The sequence below is a fragment of the Cinclus cinclus genome, chromosome 16, assembly GCF_963662255.1.
Source record: "Cinclus cinclus chromosome 16, bCinCin1.1, whole genome shotgun sequence".
Classification (NCBI taxonomy): domain Eukaryota; kingdom Metazoa; phylum Chordata; class Aves; order Passeriformes; family Cinclidae; genus Cinclus; species Cinclus cinclus.
Genome location: NC_085061.1, coordinates 7,095,517 through 7,117,060, shown reverse-complemented (window position 1 = coordinate 7,117,060; position 21,544 = coordinate 7,095,517). Strand labels below are relative to the sequence as shown.

Below are 21,544 nucleotides of genomic sequence, written 5' to 3'. Positions count from 1 at the left end.
GTCCCTGAGGAGACGTGGGCACACAAGGCTGCTGGCATGGAACAAAATTGTGTGCTCAGAGTGGCACAAGAATGAGACTCGCTCAGAAACTCAAACATTACCACACTTGTGATTCAAGGATTTATTAAGTCATACATGCAAAACATACTGCCAATTGCATTAGCAAAAGATCAATGTAAAAACTTCACAATTTTGCAACTTTTATTTTTAAATTTTGCTTTAGGCATTGAAAGGGTGTAGTTCAACATTATAATCCTGCCAGTTTGGAAGGTACAGAACATTAGCACTAATTACAGAACCTCACAGACCCAAGTTACTGTTACGCGATCGATGCTGCACATGGAGTGACAGAAGGAACACTTGGCTGCATTAGTCATGTTACAGTTGGGGGAACCTTGCAAATAGTGATGGTTGAAAGGTTTGTCAGTTACAGAAGTTTAAAATATAAAAATTACTAAAATGTGTAAAGCTGCTTCACATGATTTTTACACCTAGGTAATAGACTAAAAGCTCCTCAGAAAGCATAACTTACTGGGTCAGAAGTAACAGGAAAATAAGGATATGCTTGAACATTCTACTCTAAAAAAAATGAAAAAAAGAAGCTAACGTCTATCAATCAGGTTTTAAAATACAAGATATATTGCTCAGTAAGAAGAGATTCTACAAGAAAAGCATTTACTACATAAAAGTGGGAATGACTGATTCAGAATTGTACCTACATGAATGCCCTACTTGAAATTCAAAGGAATTTACCCATGAACACCAACCTCTCTCCACCACTGCTGGCAGTGTAGTGTAAGTCAGCTGTACAGTGTCAAAATACTGTCTGGCACTATCTCCTGATGCAACCCAATATTCCATTTATTCATCACAATACAATGCTGTCAAAAGGACTAGATACACTTCAGTAAGAATAGTTACTTTTTCAATCACAGCAGCAAGAACTAGATTGCAACCAAGCCCTTACCAATGATAAAGCATTTACACTGTGACTCAGGTGTCAGTCATTGCCAGAGCTGGGTGCTGGATGCACCACCAGGCAACGGCTGCACTGGGAGAACAGTTCAGAATAAAACACATTAGAGTGCAGTGTTCTGCTACTTCCCCGGTACTGTTACTTACTGTGAAAAACTAGAAAGAGATTTTGCATTTCCTACCAGAAATTAGAGTCATTTTCAAGAAGAATCTTTAAAAAACAGTTTAGTGTTTGTAGCACAACAATACGACTTAGTTCAGCAGATAGTTTGGCAACATTTAATTGAGCAAGAAGAGGATTTTAAAAATAAGGCTTTACATAGGTGTGTCTTTTCAGTTTGCTCTTAGAAGGATGCAAGGTAAGAATCATACTTTAAACAAATGAAACCATGAAATTGTCAACGGATTCAATAATTGATGGAAGAGAACTAATTTATAACAGAAAAAATTGGCGTGTGGATGCTCCATTGTTTGAGCAAAGCACAAGGTTGATGGGGTGGGGGAGGGTGACGTTTACAGCAGCAGACATTTTCTCTTCCTCTTCTTTACAGGAGGGGGGCACAGCACTGCTCGGATGGCTTCATCAAACACTGTCTTGAGGCCTCGCTGCGTAAGTGCTGAGCATTCGAGATACTTCACTGCACCTGGGGGAAGCAGAGACACAGTTACAGAGCAGCCCTGCACTGCTCCCAGCTGCCTCCACAACAAAAGCCAGGCATTCCATTTAATTAAGGTACAAAGTCTCCCACAAACACAGCCTACATCCAGCCAACAACAACCCCGCTGCTGCCATACCGATCTCTTTTGCCATGGCAAGGCCCTGTGGGTAGGTGATGGGAGTCAGCTTCTTCTCCTTCAGCTTCTCAATCGTGTCCTTGTCATCCCGGAGATCGAGTTTGGTGCCCACGAGAATGATGGGGGTGTTGGGACAGTGGTGCCGCACCTCAGGATACCACTGCAAGAGACAAATAAAAAATGGTGTCTCTTGTGTGGGGGCAGATTTCCCTGAAGGCCAGCACAGAACATCACAGCTGAAGGCTCCCAGGCCTTCGCTTTTGGTCAGTTGAAGTAGAGGGCAGGATTACAAAAGGGAACATCCCTGTAAAGCCAACAGCTACTTCCATATACTTAAAAAATGTAGCCCATTAAGGGATGTATTTTCCTCACACACCAGAAAAACCCTGTCCTGTTCCCGTTCCCCGTGGAGACTTCTCCTTGTGCAGCTGAATTGTCAGGACATGGAATACTCCCACAGTCACAGAGCACATGCAGAAGGATGGCTGACGCAAGGAACAAATGCTATCAACCCAATTTTTATATGCATTTCTTTTAAAACTCGTTTGTTTCAAACTCTACTAAAAGGAAAGCTCCTGTTTGTGATCCCAGCACCTTGCTGGCTGAACACTTAAATTACTGTTATCAATGCATCAAGGAACAATTCCTACTTAAGCGTGTCATGTGCCCTGAACTTCCATGACTCACAAGTTAGGCAAATGGATTTCTGCTTTTTCAAACTGCATTTCATGGGGCATGTGGGAAAAACAATTTAAAAAAAGCACCTAATGTTTTCCAAGCTCTGCTGTAAAGTGAACAGTATGATGAACATTCAGAAATAAAAGGGTACCAGCTCGTCCTTACCTTAGCACGGACATTTTCAAAGGAAGCTGGGCTCACGAGGGAAAAGCAGATTAAGAAGACATCCTACAAAACAAGTTGACAGAGGTCAGCCCAACAGAGAAACCACTGTAGAGTGTCATGAACAGGCCAGTATCACCTGTACCTCCACGACACTGCCAGCTCTACCAGACTTGCAAAAGGCAAGGTCAGCTATACAGTTGCACATGACAATCAGAGACAGCTTTCCCAGTGGGAAATCCATTCCCAGGCAGCTGCAAGCAGCCAGAGAGAAAGAGGGAAACAAATAACAAATAGATTGCAGTCAAACTTCTAATCAGCTATTGCAGTAGCCAGCAACCAGGACACTAATACCACTCCCTTTCAAGGGCTTTTTTTTTCTCTGAACATCATTTCTTCTTCACTGACCTCATCATCATAGGATCTTGCAAAGTGTTAACTATTAATACACAACTTTAAAGCAGTCTTAAATTGCGAAGGCCTATTTAAATGGTATGAAATTAAAAAAAAAATCACCCAAGAATTTCTACAATTATTGCTTCCATACCCAAATCAGAAGCAGCTTGTTGAACAACTTATAAAACTTCCCTCCTACTGAGTGCCAGTAAATAAAAAAATTTTAGAACTTCTCTATAACCAAATTAGGATTGAAAAGGGCATTAAAAATCTCAAAGCTCCTTCCTTTTCTTTCTACATAATGAGAAAGCAGAAAGAAAAATGGGTATTTTTAGGGATCTTGCACATCTTGCTTTTCAATTGAAGGCAAAATATTCTGAGTAAGAGCATGTAAAAACATTTCAGAGCACTTGTTTATAGTAACCACAGGATTCAATTCAGGTTTCACAGATAACACACTCCAGGTCTGCAGGCATTCAGAACAACCCCAACACTCATTTCCTCTGTCTGTGTTGATGTAAATTTGCTGTATGACCCAAAACTCAGTAGGTGTCTCCCAAACAAGCCCAACTTTCCCCAGCCTACCTCTGCATCCATACTTATTCCAGTACCAATCGTGCTACAGAATCAGGCATTGCAGAGTGTTAGTTGATTGTGCTGCATTTCAAGGCATTTTGTTAGGTCAGCAGCTGACATCTCACTGCTAAGCACTTGCAACCCAGTTGTTCATGCATCACCCCAACAAGTTTCCGTAGCAGCGTCCCAGAAGAAGAAAGAAACAACATCAAATAATGTGATACTATGGCCACTACTTCTGTTTTCCAATTCTGCAGGTTTGTGGGGACTCAAGGGCTGCACTTGAGGAGACTCTCTCCTCCACTAGCTCCAGAGATCAAAAGATTTGGTGTAACCACAAGGAATTACTGGAAGATTTCAGGTGTCCTGCACGCTAGTAGGAAAAGCTATTTGTTTTCAAGAAAATATTTAATCTTAGCAACTCATAAATTTGGCAACAGAGTTCTCAGATCTAGCAATCTGGTAGTTCCAAGGGAAGTATTTGTTCAAAAAATAGGGGCCAATTTATCACTATCATAGGCAAGACAAGATGACAGAACTTGGAACTGAAGTTTATTTAAAGTTTTACATACGGCAATAGGTTGATCTGTCAGACTGGAAGATATATTCTTACCATTGGTTCCTCCAACCTAGTAACAGTAGGAGATAAAGTTACTCCTCAAACAGGATTTAAGGGAAAACGTTTTCAGTCAGCAATTTCTGCTCACAGATATTCTTAAGGAGGATTTTCTTCTTAAGAGAGACGCTGCCCTGTAATTCAGCACAACCAACTGCACCCAGAGCAGACACCAGCCTTCCCCAGAAACCAGCTCTGCACTGTCAGGGGAAACCTGCAGGATCAAACCCCTCCTGAAAAGCACCCAACTAAAAACTTCTCTTTGGTTTGGTCTCCTGAGGAAACCTGAGACATGACCACCTTTTCTGTCCCAACTTTTTCCTTCCCCAAATATTTGAAACTAGTAGTAGACTTCAAATGTATTAAGAAGATATTAAATTCCTACATATTTTAAGGAATACAATAAAAATATGAATGAGAAAGAGATACAAATTAATGCCAAGGCCTCACTGTGAAGTTCCCAGCTGTTAACTGCTGGGCAGCTGATCCCAGCATGCACTGCCCAAGTAACCAACACCTGCTGCTTTCACCTTGCCCAAGACATCCTTCAGGTGCACAAACAGGCAAAGGAGAACATGCAAGGGCTGAGTTTTAAATAGCACAGTGAAGGAAAAGGGAGGCTGAACACAGATCCTAAAAAAAGCCATGTTTCATCAGCACCACTGTTCTCTTCCTCTGTGCTTTTTGTTAGTATTGTGGGGGTGACGAATCCTTGATACTGCGCAAGTCTGAAGTCTGAAGACTTCACAAGAACTTCAAGACTTCCCACCCTGTCTCATTTACTGCTGCAAAAAAAAAAAATCCAAATAACTGAAAGTACTCCAAACCTGTACTGCACAGTTATACATCCTTGCACAGACAACACTTTTTCCCCAAGATGCTTAGACATGGAATCATTTTGCAGTCCACCAGAAAGCCACAATTACTTTAGCAGGCTGAAGACATGCATATGCATTTTGTCCCTTTGTCACAAGACACTCTGTCCCAACTAAAGATCTTTCATCATACCTTCTTCTACTTTTTTGAAAATATTTTTATGATTTTAAGCAAAACTGAAGTTTAAGTATCCTATAAATAAGTATTAGAGAAAACCAGCTTTCCATTGTCTCTCCTTCTAAAATAGGTATTTCTGGCATTTCAACTATAGCTGCCCACAGCTGGCAAATTCATATCAATCTTGTGTATCATAACTGATGGGGAAGCCTAATGACTCTAAGTTTGTGACCAGTGAATTAATGAAAATTGTGAATCAAGGACAGATTACTGAAAATAGCGACAGAATTCCTTAAGTAAGATTCACATTATTCAAGAGAGCAGTTATGCTGTAGAGTGAAATCATTTTGCATCTTACATTATTAGCATTTAACACATATTTGACAGTCAACAGCAAGAGCAATCAGTGCCAAAAATCCCCTGCAAATTACCCTTTCTTTTCTTATAGCACAGCTCCATCAGATAACAGCCATTGCTCTAAACAGGTTACAAAACCACCTCTACAAAGATTAACTACAGATGAAGACACCCTGGAAAGAAGAGAGTAGATCACTTCAGTGTTTTCCTTGAACATGGAAAGACGCAGGATGCAGGCAGCACTTAACCAGTTGCACACAGGGAAGACAGAAGCACATTTGTATCGATGTCACAGCACAAACTACAGCAAGCAATAAAATAACCACGGGCTCAAGTACATTGGAAAGCTGGGACACCACAGCCTCTGTCAATATCAATAATCTCTTCATTCAGTGCTGCCTCTTTTACATGTAGAACATCTTCACATAGACTAAACAATATCAAGTGCTTAGCAGTGACAGTGTCAGGTTGCAGCCAAACATCGTCTAAAACCAAAAACAAACCCTGCCTTTGGGAGGCATGCTAACCTTAAAATCAATGGCCTAGCTGATGGGACTATTCACCAAGACTCTTTGAGATACTTTCGGGGTATTTTTTTTATTTTAAGTCTAGCATTCTAGACAATTCTGAGGCTGCAAACTACACAAAACCCAACAAGTACAAATACAGGTGTATTTGTGTGCACAAATACACAGGGCATGCAAATTTTAACTTTTTTACAACTGCACACACCCCAGAGATTACAAATTACAGCTACAGCACATGGAATGAAAGAGGGTCACTGTTACTAATAAATACAACTCCAGGTGTGACAATGCTGGCCTTATGTTCAAAAGGAAAAATGCTTAATGTTAGACAAAGCTGTAGAGACTGCTCCTGGTTTCACCCTGCAGCCCTTACTGTTTGCGGGTAGGAGAGTGGACGTAGTCTGTCATAATCCTCTTGACCAGCTGTGTCCCACAAACCCAGGTTGACCGGTTTTCCATCAACCATTACATTGGCAGAGTAGTTGTCAAAACTAAAAATAAAGAGAGAGTTAGCTGCATTAGCTTGCAGTAAAATACAGCACTCGAGGATTTTTCCCTCACAGAGGGGAAAAACTGGGGAAGGGAACATTTTCATTCCATCCATCGGCTCCCCAGAGACAGTAAAGTTGTTCTTTCATTAACAAGTATGATATTGGGTAATGGAATAAAAAATTATACACAACAGACTTGGTCCAGTCTGATCAGAAATGATCTCTGTCATGGCTCTTCCAAAGGAAGTGTTAATCCCAGTGAGTACAGGAAAGCAGGTGAGGTACTTAGCAAGCACTTTCCAGTCTTAGTGGGACATTCAGCAAATTAATCTGTCTCGTGGTGTGAGATTTAGACTAGAAGATACAGGAGCAACAACCAAGGAATCCTTAATGAAAACAGTAGGTAAGAAAAAAGCTAATTAATCCTGCTAATCAAAACCCCCTCCAATGAAATACCAAAGCTCATAACCAGGGGCCAGTGGAGGCATCGTTTTTATCTCATCACTGCTGTGGGTGCAAATGTTTTAATGACTCGTTAAGGCCAAACAAAGTTCACATGGGAACACAAGACACTGTAATGCAAAAAAACTCGAATTTAAGACCAAAAAAAAGGAAACAACAGTAACTAAAGCAACAAGGCCTTGGACAGGCAACAAAAGTAATCTGTAAACCTTATTAGAATGTATTTTGTTGTCTGAAAAGCTCATCAATTCAGAGCACCATAACCAGATGAAAATACAGAGACATCTGAAAAGGGCAAAGAAGCTGCCTATGTATAAAAGACCCCCAACAAGTTCTGGAAAAGAGAACTGCACTAATACTGATACTGACAAATCCTTACGTGAAAGAAAAAGGGAAGCACCAGAATAAATGAGTCTGCACAATGAGTCTGCCTGAGGAGCTAAAGAGCTGTGGCTGGCTTAGCACAAGATTGGCAGTAGCACAAAAACTGGAAGGAACAAATAAACAAAAAAAATCACCAGCCATGTAAGACAACTATTTCTGACTATGATATAATGTTTCACAAGCTGTTCAGCCTTGGGACAGCTTATTATGAATGACTTTAGAGACAGAAACACACTATTTTGGAAGAGAACAACATCTGGTAAAATGTTAGCAAATGTTAGTCCCTAATCTGCCAGGCCCAGAGGGCACAGAGGGCCAAAACTGAGGGACCTTCAGCAAGCACTGGTGTGACTGTACTGCAGCAAAAGCTCAAAGTGTTCCTTACGCACACCTGAGGGGTGCTTGCAGCCAATTCAAACAATTCAGGTAAGGAATCTGGGGTGGCAGCAGGCATTGAGAAGCTGACAGAAATGAGTTCTTTGGATTTTATAAGTACTTACACCGTGGGTATATACTCTCCAGGAAATGCATTGGTTGTGTAACTGATGAGTAGGCATGTTTTACCTACAGCACTGCAAAAAGAAAAAAGTTCACATGTAAAACACATTAATCTTGAATAGCAAGAAATAATATACCTTGTAGGGGGAAGAAGACTAATTAAATCCAGACACCCAAGGACAACTGAACATCTCCAGTCACTACTGTGCAGGAAAACAGCTGACAGACTGCAGCTTTAAAATTACTGGCAATGAAAACACACCTAGTATAAACATCCATTTTGTGAAGTGATAAATTACCGAAATTTGTTCATTTTTAGTCACAAAAACCCCCAACAAAGCCACATATATTAATTAGACTACTAACATCTCCCAGTCACCTGACTAAATACTCAGAAAGATGGCCTTCTTCCAACTCTCTGAAATGAAAAAAAACTGAGAAGTATTTCCAGACACCCTTAAAGAATCCCCAAACTGTTATCTTTTCCAGAAAATTGTATATTTGCATATAAGTGAAATTAAAGAAAGCTTGGAAAGTATAATTTCTCAACACATCATCACTTTTGAGTATTTAAGGAATGAATACAAATGATAACTCTCATATTGTATTGCAAAGCAACTCCCCACATGTGTTCACCCACTACTCAAGCATTTCATTAACTGATTTACAGATAAATTACATTCCAGTATTGGAAAACTTGGAACACCAAACCTCTTCCTACTGATCTAATTCACAAGAGCCTCAAATGAGGGCAGGGCAAGGCTCTGTTCCAGGATTCCTTCAAAACTGGCAGCCAGCTCGTTCCCTCTCCACCGTCCTCCCCACATCTTATCTGGAGTCAAACATTTGATTAATGACAGCATTCAGTTTTTGTTACAGTTTCAATTAAGTGTTGGAAAACTTGGAATTGGGCCTTATTTTTTCTTAAAATAGCATCTGCAAAAAGTGTTTGTGACACTGCAGACTGGTTCCCTTGCAGGCTTCCCACTTGCAGTGCATAATCCTTTGACCATGTGAGAGATTCCAGGGGTGAGCTCCTTCCTCCAAGGCAATGCTGCCAGACAGCCTCACAGCCTGCCCGAAGCCCCTTCCTGCTCCTGGGCAGGGAAAACTGCATTGTCTTGCAGATGTTTTATCACTACAGCGATTTGCTAAAAGCCAGTCAGCAGCAACTTTGAAACCTTGCTGCACCTACAAGTACCACTGTGCTGTTAGTACGAGGTTTGACTCATGACCCTCCTGAATTTAATCTCTCACAAGTGAATTTGAGCTTTGTCATATCCATAAGTCACAGTTCAATCTCTAACTAAAGTCTCTCCAACTTTAAGCAGTTGCTCACTGCATTAGCCCAAGAAGGTATTTGATAGCAGCTTCTGACATCATCTGAAATGCCTGAGCTACAGAAGAGATGCTTCAGTGTGCAAAATTATCTGGGATTTTGTCCCCTACAGCCATTTTTTATTGTAATTTGCTTTACATTTCTGAGCCAATACCTCGCATAACACCCTATCTGCTGCAACCTTGGTTGTACCATGCAGTTTTCTGCCCTGCTTTTCACACATGCTTCTAAGACACCAGTTCCTCACAGTCTGAGGGTTTTTTCCTTTCAGCACACACCAAGCTATAATAGTATCATGAAAGGAGGCATTTGATTCTGTTCTCATTAAGTACAATCTCTGAATATTCTCTTGTAAAAGGTCTGAGATATACTTGTGCTCAAAAGTAGATGGATTTACCCTTAAAAAAAACTTGGGAACGTGGGAAACAATCAAGGAGCAGTTCACCACGCAGATACCTGTTTAACAGCTGTCAAAAGAGGAGATCCCATCTTAGATCCTGAACTAACACTCTAACAAGCCAGAACAAGGAGTTAGGGAAAGTTATTCCTCCCCCATAAGGACAACTTGCTATTTTAGCTGCCTGATGATGAGTTAGATCAGTTTGGATGTGCTGCTGAGTTGCTCTCACAACACCACACAGCCGGCTGTGCTGGGCCAGCTCACAAAGGACAGGCAGGAAAACCTTCAGGATCCCGGGAAGAGAAACAGCCAAATGCTTTGGGAAATCTCTTGAGGCACAGAGACACGTTCTGGAACCAGTCTGGGCTGACGCTTCAGCTTCCAGTAAAGTCATTACAGGTAATTTGAGCTTCCCCCAAACTAATGTTGAACTCTGCATTTTCAGCAGCAGATTTAGAACTATTCTATGCATCCAGGTTTCTTTGCCCACTTTGCACTGATACGCCCAAGTCTGCTCTGGCTAATCAAAATAGCACAGGAAGGTGGTGAGAAATTTCATTCCAAGTTTAGAAGTGCCTGTAGTGTGATTTCTGCAGCACCAATCAGCCAGAGTCATTTAAACAAGAAAAAACCCATTCAACAGCCCCATTTCAGACTTACTCCATCCAGGTTTCCTGCTTTCCTTGCCTTTTGGCTCACTGCCACACGAATCAGATCATTATGGTCACCAGTCTTAAAAATAAACACTAATGCCTACCTTTATAAAGTACATCCTCTAAGTGCTTTATCAACTTTTTTAGACTACTAATTTCTGTAATAAAGCAACACCCCTAAAGAGAATTCCAACTGTTTGGCAAAGTTTAAATCCTTGTATATAAAGGCTGAGACTAAGAATCTAAAATAACACCGAGATTAGTCATAAGACTTCTAGCAACTACTTAATCATAACTCTGTCCACCCACTATTACATAAATGAAACTAGCAACGTTTGACTGTCATTAAAAACATGGCCTACAGAAATCAAGCTTTAAATGCTTAACGAAACTACCTTAACAAAAGACAGCACTGAGTCCCTTTTTGATTCCAAGCAGCACCCAAGAATCAATGTATTTATACAACCACATATGTATTAATTCCTAAAAACAAAACATATCTTCTCTTTAGTCATGCTAACAAGTTCTATGAAATTTCCCCACTGCAGCAGAGCTCCTTGAAGCCATGTTTTACTTGCACACAGGTGGCAGCCCTCATAAAAGGCTTTGCTTGTGCCATTTCTTTCCTTCTCTGATGCACACGACCAAACCCTCTGGAAGACACCATGCCCAACAGCCCAGGTCTTCAGACATTAGAGTAGCTGAGATTTCCCTAGTACCACGCTCAGACCAAGAGTTCAGTACTGCTGCTATAGGTCTAGCTACATAAGGCTCTCAGATAAGCTCTATTACTCACTGTGCCACACCCTGTCCCAAATAAGCTCTTCAGTACTTATAAAACAATTACTTTTAAAATAACTTTTTCAGTAACACAAGTTACCAAATTTCAAGTCACTGCACTTTCTCCAGGTAGCACAGGAGGGACCTGAAGTGTTCAGTGTCTCACACAAACACTGCACTACGCTCACTAAGAAGCCAATTCCCCTACACACACCCTCCCCTTCTCCTGTAGCCATCAAAGCAAATACACACACACAGAAAAGCCCAGCTTTAGCAGACAAGGCCTCAGATCAAGCAGAATTTCAAACAAGGACTCCTAAATTACTGCTCTTACAGTACTGCCACAATTGAAAGATGCCTACAAAAGAGCATGAAGTGTGAAAACTTCTGTGGCATCTAATAATTGGTATCTTCTCCAAAACACAGAACTTCTAACATTACACAACATCACTGGAGATTTTGTACCACTTAGCAGCTGCCTTTTTGGAGTGAAAACAAAAGCTGCTAAAAATAACTTCCACCAATGCTTCTTCTCAAGTGTCAATCAACAGCAATTCCTGCAGTTACTCAGCGGCTGCTCTTCATGTGTCCTGCACATTCCTCCTGCTCTCTATCCTGACAGCTCAAAGCAACAGTTGTCATTTATTTTCCCCCAAACAATCCCCACAACGAAAGAAAAAAACCAAGAGGAAAATATGATAGCCCAAACTAGCACACATGCCACTGTTCTAGTCTAGTTGTCTAAACATACAGTAGTCAAAACTCTAAGAACAAAACGTGAGTTACATATGAGAAACAGCCTACTCATTAACAAATTTAAAAAATAACCACAGGTACATCCAAAGCTTTGTTTATTTTTGTTCCTAGCAGATCTTTGTGGAGGGTACATAAAACAATACCCAAGCTTTGTGTTAAATAAGCAAACCTTTAACCTGCATTATTTTACAGGAACACTAAAACTTTGGCCTTATCTAAGCCAAACACACATTTCCTAGAATATCTGCAATGCTGGAGCTCTTGAAGCAACAACAGCACAAAGGAACACAAATAGTTAAACATTTTAAAAAAACAGTGAACATAGAATGATACAAAGCTACCAAAAATGAGCAACAGTACCTGAAAAGAACCTTAAGAAAGATTTGTTTCTAACTAAAGAAGAAGGAAAAGAAATTAAACCACTGTATTTTGTTCACACATACCTAGAAAAGTCAGGTAGAACTACACCATCTATATTTCCAAGACAAAGAAAAATAAACATGCTAGGAAGAGGGATGGTGTACAAAGCATATGACCCAAAGAACTGTTCTGTTGAATGAGTTACTGAACATTATACAGCTCGTTTGTGCTGAGTTCTCACTTCTAGAGGAGGAAGTAGACTGAGCCTTTTCCCCACCCAAACATGATGCATCGCATTTATTTACAGCACTGTAAATACAGAGTTCAGATAAATTTTTAAATATATATATATATAGTAGAAAAGCCATTTTATTTGGTTTAAATTCAATATAACCAAAAGACCAGTCTGCAGTTATCCTATCTGATATCAAAGAATTACACTACTATGACAATGATTTATTGAGATACCTCTTTCATGTTCATATCGCTCCAAATCTTACACAGCAAATCAAAACAAATTTGGCACACTATAAGGTATATCTTTCAGCCATACTTAGCTGCCTTCAAATCAACAACCCCCCAAACACACACACACAAAAATAACTTGAAAATTAAGGCACCATGTGAAATTGCAGACCACTGTGGTGAGTCCATTTAGCTACACTTCACTCCTCTGTTATCCACAGAAGTTTGCAGTGATACCAATTATGCTCAGTCTACACTGGGATATTTGTTTCTCCTAGAGGAAAACAAAACCAAAAACAACAACAACAACAACAACAAAAAAAAAAAAAAAAAAAAAAAAAAAAAAAAAAAACAAAAAAAAAACACAACACCAAACAACTCAAACTGCATAAGACAAGTCTTGTTTTCCAGCTGGCCTGTGATGTTCCCCTGAGCTCTGACATCCAGTCAGAGAGAAAATCCCTCGCAGCTGAGGGGAATAGTATTGTGGAGAATATTTGAAAATACCAAACACACAAACTCTTTTCTCAATTCCAGCACTCCTCACACTGAAATCCAACCGCTAAACTTATGGGTTAACCCAATTCTAAAAAGCATCCCCAACTTGTTTCACGTATAAGTAAGACTATATTAAGATACTGTAGGTGTAACAGCTCTTTACAGACAAGTCTATCATTAACTATTTGTATTTCAAGGGCCTATCTGTCTCCTTTAGACAGGACCCTTACAAGACCAGGTGTCTGCAGGCAAAAAAACAGTTTCTGCCCAAAAGCACTTACGATCTGTATAGAGTTTAGCCCATTTCACTCAGTTTTGCTGCAAAAGTCAGACGTCAAAAATCAAGATCTTAAAGGCTACTAAATTTATTACTTTCACAAAAAGCATTTCAAATCAATATTAATTTTCTCATTTAATTAAAAACACAGCAATTATTTTAATACATTTGAACTACTTGAGGTGATGAAAGAGCACCAGCAAGCAGCGGCAATCCAGGGACGCGGCCCGGCCTGCCCGGACAGCCCAGCACACCCTGTCCATTCACGGCTGCCGCTTCTGCCCGCACCAAGACGGAGAGCTCGGACCCACCACGGCCCCGGCCCCGGAGCAGCAGCCCCACAGCGACGGGGGGCTCGGCGCACGGCCTGCCGACCCGGCACCCCCGCTCCCGGGCCCGCCGTGCCCGCGCTCCCCTCCCCGTCCGGCGGCAGCAGCAGGAAGCCGCGGCCGCCACCCACCCACCCGCCCCCGGCCCCCGGCTCCCGGGCGCCCGCCACGGCCCGGCCCCGGCCCCGGCCCCGGCCCCGGCTAGCCGCGCTCCCTCAGGACGGCCGGGCCGGGCCGGGCCGGACCGGGCCGCACCCGCGCTCCGCGCCGGGATCGCCCACACCCCGCGGCCGGGCCCGGGGGCCGCTCCCGCCCCGCGGCCCGGCATCTCCCCCAGGCCGGCGGAGCGGCTCAGCGCCGGGCTCGGCCGAGGGTCCCTCGGACTTACCCGTCGCCCACGACCACACACTTGATAGCCTGCATCGGGGCTGCTGCTGAGCGGAGCAGGGAGCGGCGGCCGCCTCCGCCCTGAGCCTGGAGCGGGGACGAGACAGCGGCACCACCCAAGGCGGGGAGGGAGAGGGCGGACCGCGGGCGCAGGAAGCGGCGCCGCGCTCACATCCGGCCGGGCCGCGCCGGGGCCGCGTCGCGGGCGGTGCCTCGGCTCGGAGAGGGGAGGGAGCGGTCGGAGGGATCGCGCCCCGGTTCTGCGCTGGGTCAGTAGCACGGCCCCGGCCCTTGATCCGTGTATGCTGTATTCAGGCGGAGCCGTTCTGAGCGAGGATGTCAGCGCTGGCACTGCTGGCACAAGCCCGCAGCCCGGTCAGGGACAAGGGGCTGGCCACCGTCCCACAGCAGCCGTGTCGTGTCTTAACAAGTCGCTCTCGAACACAGCTGCCTTTCACAGCACCATGTATCCCGTCTATCACGGGTGCCGCCTGGCACCCATAACGCAGTAAACTCATTCCTGGCATCTCTTGAAGCACGTTAATGTTGTGTTCACCCCACAGACGTACTGAGCACGTGTAGCTCAGGTCACCGAAACGTTCCCCCTCTGCTGCTGTGGCCAGGTGCCCACTTTCCCCAGCCAGGCATGTGCCATGGGACCATCTATCACTGTGCCACCACTGCAGAGCCAGATTGTTTCCCTTCATCCATGGATCTTCACTCTATCCTCCCTCCTCCTGATATGCTGTGTGTAACATTAATTGTGCTGGCAAGTTTTAGATCAGATCAAACCAGTGCACGTCCAGTCTTCTCAAGATGGAACAACCCAGTGATTATCAGGCCTCACAGAGCTTTGGGTTTCTTTCTTCCCCCAAGCAAACCAGTTATTTCCATGAAATAGTGAAGAAGTCAAGCAGAGCAGGTCTGATGATCCCAAGAGTCTTAACTTCTACAATTAGTTCTTGCCACAGTTCTACTTGCCAGAGCATGTCCTGTTTGAGCTCATGCACAGAAGCACTGTTCCCTTTGTTTGTACTGCCATCTGTTCCTGGAAGGAAGTGTGGAGAGAGGACCCATGCACACACTGCTCCTGGTGGTTTTCCAGTGATTTGATCTTCTCTTAAATTTCAGAACATTTCTAAATTATTTTGATACCACACAACGCAACTTCATCAGTGGGCAGAGCATTCCAAAACAGTTACTCCCTTTCATTTATCTTTCATTAAGCAGAGACAATTCTCAGGTATTTCCCATCAGAGAGGAAATCCTAACTATCACTGTGAACCGAAGAGCTATTTTTGCAACACTTGTATGTCCGTGTTCCCTCATACAGATGGAAGCTGAAATGAGTTGCCACTTAAGCTAAATATCTGTAAAGCCAAGCCTTTGGCCTGGCGCCTGCTCTGTACCCGGCAGGAGAGGGAGGTGTGGGCAGCACCAAGGGCTGTGGGCAGGATCACTGCGCTCCTGCTGCTCCTGCTTGCTGCAACAACCCCTGGGGCCTCTGGGATCCTGCACAGGAGCACAGCAGCACCACGAGTGTCTGACTGATGTCAGATGAAGCACATGGGAAGATTCGAGGGACACATAAAACTGCTGCTGATTTTCCACCACCTGTCTCTTCCTTCACTGGTTCTTTTTTTATCCTGTGTATAACAGAGGGATGATTAGAGTTTTTTCTATGAAAAAGAGGTACAACAGCATTTACAATATAATTACAAAACAGCACACAAAGACAAGGATGAAGGCTGTAACAGACAAAACATTTTAGCACAAATTGTTTTATGATTCTGTCATGAGACAAGCATTATCTCTTTACATGTGTTCTTTTCAGTGCTCATCCACCCTATTGTTTTGGGATCAATTGTTTTGTGCTCTCAAAAAATACTTAAAACACAGGGCATGGTTTAAATAGGTTTTAAATTGACAATTTTATTCTGAATTTGGTATATAATTGACAACATTAGAAAATACCTAGAGAAATACTTACTGTTATTCATTAAAAACAATGTTACAGTTTCGGTAGATGATGATAATGGCCACATATTTAGACAATTTTCCTCCATACATTTGTAAATATTTATTCCTTCAAATGTTATAAAAAAGGCCATTTGGAATTTTTTTAACTTTTGCATTTGAAATCGTAGCTGATATTTCTCTTACAGTAGCTTTATTTGGCCTGGCAGACAATTGTATGTATGCTCCTTAAAATAAATGATGTGATAATTTTTATATTGTGAAACATTACTATAGTTCAGCTACATTTTATTTTACTTTGCATCTTTTTTGGTTTACCTCGTAGGCAGTGTGTTTGTTTTTAAAGAGAAAAAGATAACTTTGCAGGTATGTATTTTCCTCTGAGAATGAGAAGAGAGAACAACACAGAATATTTTGAAACATTCATTTAACAAAATAAGCTCATAGGATGAAACATAAGGCAAGGGAGTGAGAAGTTAATAACAGACAACTTACTAGAAGACTTCTCAGTTTGATACATAGGACTGCAGTGCTGAGTTGTACACAGGATAATTACAAATGCACCTCAGAGGAGTAGGATGGAAGAAACGAATGAGTGGCAGCGACAATAACCCATTATAGATCTTTCCATACCTCTGATAAAATCATGAATTGTACAGCTGAGGCTTAGATCAGTCTTAATATTATTCCACGCTCTATCACCTTGTCTTCTCTCACCATTACAATTGTTGTTGAGATCCTTTTTCTTAGACATCAAGGAGAAATCATTATTTAAGATTGTTTGGGATACTGCCTGAATGTGTGTATTGTGTGTGTGCTGGCACTGAGGCAGGATTATTCTCCTTTGTGGATGGGGAGTGGCAGGATAATCACACTGATGCAATACTAGAAAGTTCTACTCCCCATGACACAGACTATCAACATTACAGACACAATAATTATTTGCACTTTTGTAGTATCTTTCATCCCCAGCGATTACTGTGCTCTGTAAGTGACAGCTCATTAATGAAGCGACAGAGGAGTAGAGAAGGCCCAGCATACACTTTGTACAGGCACACAACCAGAACACCCGGCAGTGATCCTTAGGTGTGCTCCCTTTCTCGCACATGCCACCTCCTGCTGGCAGCGGCTCTGTTCAGCTGCCTCCCGGGCACGGCGTGTACAATAGTGAGGTCAAAAGGAACCTTGTGTCCTTAACAAGAGCGGAAAAGCTGGTTTAGGGTGAAAAGCTGTAACTGGAATTCACAGTCACTGGAAACCGGGCCTTGGACTGAAGTGCAAAAGCCAATTTTACATGAAGTAAGGGTGTGAAGTGTCAGAGGGTGGAATAAGGTTTTCAGCATATTGCACTCCTCTCTCTTTAGATAATTTCTATTAAAATCAGAAGCAAAAAAACCCCAAACCCCACACAAAACAGAGAGACTTGCCTTACTGAGGAAAACAGGGTTTCCAAATGCTTTTTCATCTTAAAATAGCCGACATTATTGTCTTTAAGAATTGTACTTAAGGCTTGACCCTAATTTTAGTTCGTGGCAGAAGTCAGGTATTTAATGATGAAGTATCAGGTACATAGCAACTGTCAATGTCAGAGAGCAGTGGGCACGCAAAATTCCTTCCTGGACTCTAGTTCCACCTGCAGTGTTATCCACCTTTCTGGCCTGTCACTGTCTGAGCCCCTCTGCCTCCCTGTTTTTAAATCCAGACAGTAGTACTTATTCCAGCTGTTTGGACTGTAGCTGCCACTTAAAACTTCTCACCTAACAGTTGCCTGAGATTCCAAGTTTTTTGCTTAATGATGTTTGAATTCTTTAGTTGATATATCTTTGTCAAGCTAATGGACCACAGATTTTTAACTGGGGAAAGTGACACTATTGCTGTGGAGGAAATTCAGGGTATCTTCACTGAACTTGTAGAGGTACCATGACATAAAATTATTATTAGAAAGTATTCTAATCCACAAGTAATGGATAGATATTCCAGGCAAACAGTTTTGGCATGATTAGCTTCCTGAGTGTTGAAAAAACTCTGTACTTGCATGTGATATGTACTCTGTTCAAATATAGCAGTCAGTCTGCTCTAGAGGAACCAAAGCCAGCAATAAAAAAGGAACCACAACTTTTAAATGTCAGCATTTGCTGCATCAGAGAGAACAGATTAAAGGAGCACAAAATAAAATGTTAGTATGTAAATCTTTACATTAATAAAAAGTATTGCAAAATAAATGCATCCCATTCATGTAATTCTAGCATAGATGATTTCTCTAGTATATGTATAAAACAGAAACAAGTCCTGTATTTTCTTTAGGTAGCTTCTGATGAATCTCTCTTCTGTCAAGAGTTTCAGTTACAAAAACCACATAAGGCTTTGCATTCACTGATGTCTACCCTCAGGTTTAGCAAGCAGTAACAGACAGTGCTTCAACTGTTGTTGAAGGCCATGGGACTACACAACAGTAATCCCTGTATATGACTGTGAGCTTTCTGGAATAGAGGCATCATTATATATTTATAAACAAGGACCTGAGACTTCTCTCTGTGTCTCTTCAGTTCTTTATCGTTGTAACTCCCTCAGCAGAAATATGGGAATAAGCCTTTTATAGGCATCACATCATGCCCTGGGGTGAGGCACTGCTGAAACACACAGACATGTAAGCTGCAAGTGCCCCTCAACTTCTACCTATCTTGACATAAAGCATTTCACAGAAATGAGCATTAAAATATCAAGAAAAGGACATACAGCTTTGACCATGACACAAGCCCATTTGGTATTACTAGTTTTGCTGCCTTCCATTGTCCAGTCATTGTTCACAAGAATAAAACTGAAAGCTACAAGCTGTAATCTGGCCTCTGGTTTCCTTAGAAAGATTTAGTGTTTGTTTTGCTCCAGACTTGCAGACAAGCTTATGGACTTCAGCAGAGCTAGGACCTAAAAAAGGACCAAACCTTCTGTGGTTGGTTTGTCTGGGAACAGATGGAATGGGAAGAAGCCTACTTCCCCCTGTCATGCTGCACAGCTGTGACTCACATCCCAACTGAACAGCTTCTCTTGGAGTGGAAAGCAAGACAAAAACCAGACAGCTTCAAATAACACATTAGACCAAAGCCAGAAATTAAAATCAGGGGTTCATCATATAGCATGGTCAACATTTGAAACAGAAATGCACATTTATTATAGAAACAAGACAATTGTCAGAAAGTGATGATACATTCTGGAATCCACTACTCACTGGGACAATCTGAACTTTTAAGAGTAATAGATATAAATATGTAATATAAATAAATACAAAATACCTTATTTTATCATAAATAGAATATTAAAAAAATATTAAAACCTGAAGTGTTTTTTCTCCAATGATTTTATATTGATAAACTGCTAAGTTATAATTTTGGCAAAGAGGAAAACTTCTTAAAATAAGATATTTGATTTATTCCTCATTTCCTAAATATAAAAATTACGAAATTGTTCTGTTTGTAAAACACTCCAGGCTAGCAGTGACATACATCAACCACCTTCTTTCTGTTTTACCAAGAGATACAGCTGGGTATTTTTGGGTATTTCTGCTTACTGCTGGCACTTGGGTATTTTGAATTATTGTGAGATCCAGCATTTAATAAACTGATTAAAAATACCTGTGCTGTGCCTTTTAAATGTCGCTGTGGTTCTGTGTGCAACACTGTTATAACCCTGCAGGAGGAGTTGTCCCTGTTGTCAGTGGCCTCCTGTGTATGTGACTGGAACTTGCACATGTCCTGTGGTGTAAATCCAGTGTCTTGTGCTGGTCACTTTCTAAGAGGTTTTGGAAAGGGAGGGCTCTCAGCTCGATGTCATCACAAACTCAGTGCTTTTGTCACCAGGACAATAAACTCTCTGAGGGATGCCTGGCATTCTGGAGTGTCCTGACAGGTCACTGCTGGGGAAGGAAGGCAGGGTGGCAGCAGACAGGCCACCACAGCTGATGGCAAGTTTCCTTTCACTCCTAAAAACCTCACTCACAAGAAGGGGTTTATTGGAACTATCTGGCTTTTTTTTTTTTTTAACTGAACTTTCATTCTATTCAATCTAAAATATTTGACTTTTCCCCTCTTCCAAGTGCCTGTTTGGACTCAGTCTTTTGCAATCAGTTAATGCATAGCCGTGGACATAAAGGCACCAGAAAGAAAGAACTGTAAGCATAAATAACCCTAAACTCTGTCTCATTTGCACACTCACTGTTCACAGATTATCTGTGTCATTATTAGTTCTTGGAGAGAGGCCTGGAGACCTGATCTCAAGGCCAAGGATTGTTCTGTGTCGTGCTGCAGAGCCAAGAAAAGGAATTTTTTCATAAACTTATGAGGAACTACTAAATATCACAGATATACATTGAGAAAGCTTAAGGAGATGTTTTGAAAGTGTAACAACTCAGAAATGTTGACTCACAACAATTTTTTTCTTTGAATAGAGGAATAACTGAATACCTAAGAAGAAATTTTAGGTAAAATGAAATAAAACATGAACAGTTGAGAAAAGATAAAGATGTTCTCTGATGCAACAGAAAAACAAGTCAGGGTTGAGAAGCAAAAGTGAGATAATGGCATTAAAGTGATGGAAAATGATCTCTACAGGCATCAGCTGCAAATTGCACGTCGATAGTTTTGGACTGCTGCATACTAAAGTAATCAGTGTTTTAGCTAAATTGAAAATTATTTTACCACCATGACAGAGCTGAAATCAAAAGAGGAAGTGTGGGATGCCTTTGAGGTTTAGTTTCACTATCAAAATAATGAGCTAAATTCCAAATCTTCATGTGACAAAATCTGGTAAATCTCTTCAATTGGTATTCAATTGCATTATCTGCTAATTTCTTTGCTGGAAAGCTAAAGAGTGTTTCATCCATCTCACTAATGAAACAATTATATCCAAATAAATACTGATGCTAACTTGTTATTATGACCTAATTTAGTAATTATATTGCCTATTTTAGTGTAGAAAGTAATTTACTCTTAATCAAGATTTAAAAACTGATACTGTGTCACATCTGTTGCAATGTGCAACATAAGCCAGAACTAATGAGACTGGCAGACATCTACTGGTAAATACAAAGTTAATCAGCTTCCTGATTTAACCTTTGTGTATCCTACATGGTTTTCCAATTAATAATGAAAACCTGCTAAATATCCTTTTCTGGAATTATCCTTTGTCTATAGGTCAGCTTGATTCTGTGTCAGTAAAATAGTATTTTGTAAGAAGTTTAGAGCAATGTATTGATTTTTCTGTTTCATTTCAGTTACTGAAAGCTGATTGAATGGAAACTGGAAAGAACAGTTCTAGGGAAAAAAAACGGGGCCATGTCCAAAAATTATATTGGTTAACTGTTCATCTTTTGGGATATTTTTCCTTATTGAAAAGTGTCATGATGGTAATTTATCTCAAA

At 41.4% G+C, this 21,544-nt stretch overlaps 1 protein-coding gene across 2 annotated transcripts; it reads right to left on the bottom strand.

Moving 5' to 3' along the window:
• Positions 1-106: 106 nt before the first annotated feature.
• RAC1 (Rac family small GTPase 1) lies at positions 107-14,281 on the bottom strand. 2 transcript variants are annotated; one of them, XM_062503921.1, is made up of 7 exons: positions 14,156-14,281; positions 7,913-7,984; positions 6,449-6,566; positions 4,155-4,211; positions 2,614-2,676; positions 1,771-1,930; positions 107-1,619 (listed from the first exon to the last, which is right to left on the bottom strand). In XM_062503921.1, exons 1-7 carry the CDS (start codon positions 14,188-14,190, stop codon positions 1,489-1,491), a joined length of 636 nt encoding a protein of 211 aa, XP_062359905.1. In that variant the 5' UTR covers positions 14,191-14,281; the 3' UTR covers positions 107-1,488. The 2 variants fall into 2 exon arrangements, with proteins under 2 accessions (XP_062359905.1, XP_062359906.1); XM_062503922.1 differs by lacking the exon at positions 4,155-4,211.
• Positions 14,282-21,544: the final 7,263 nt, after the last annotated feature.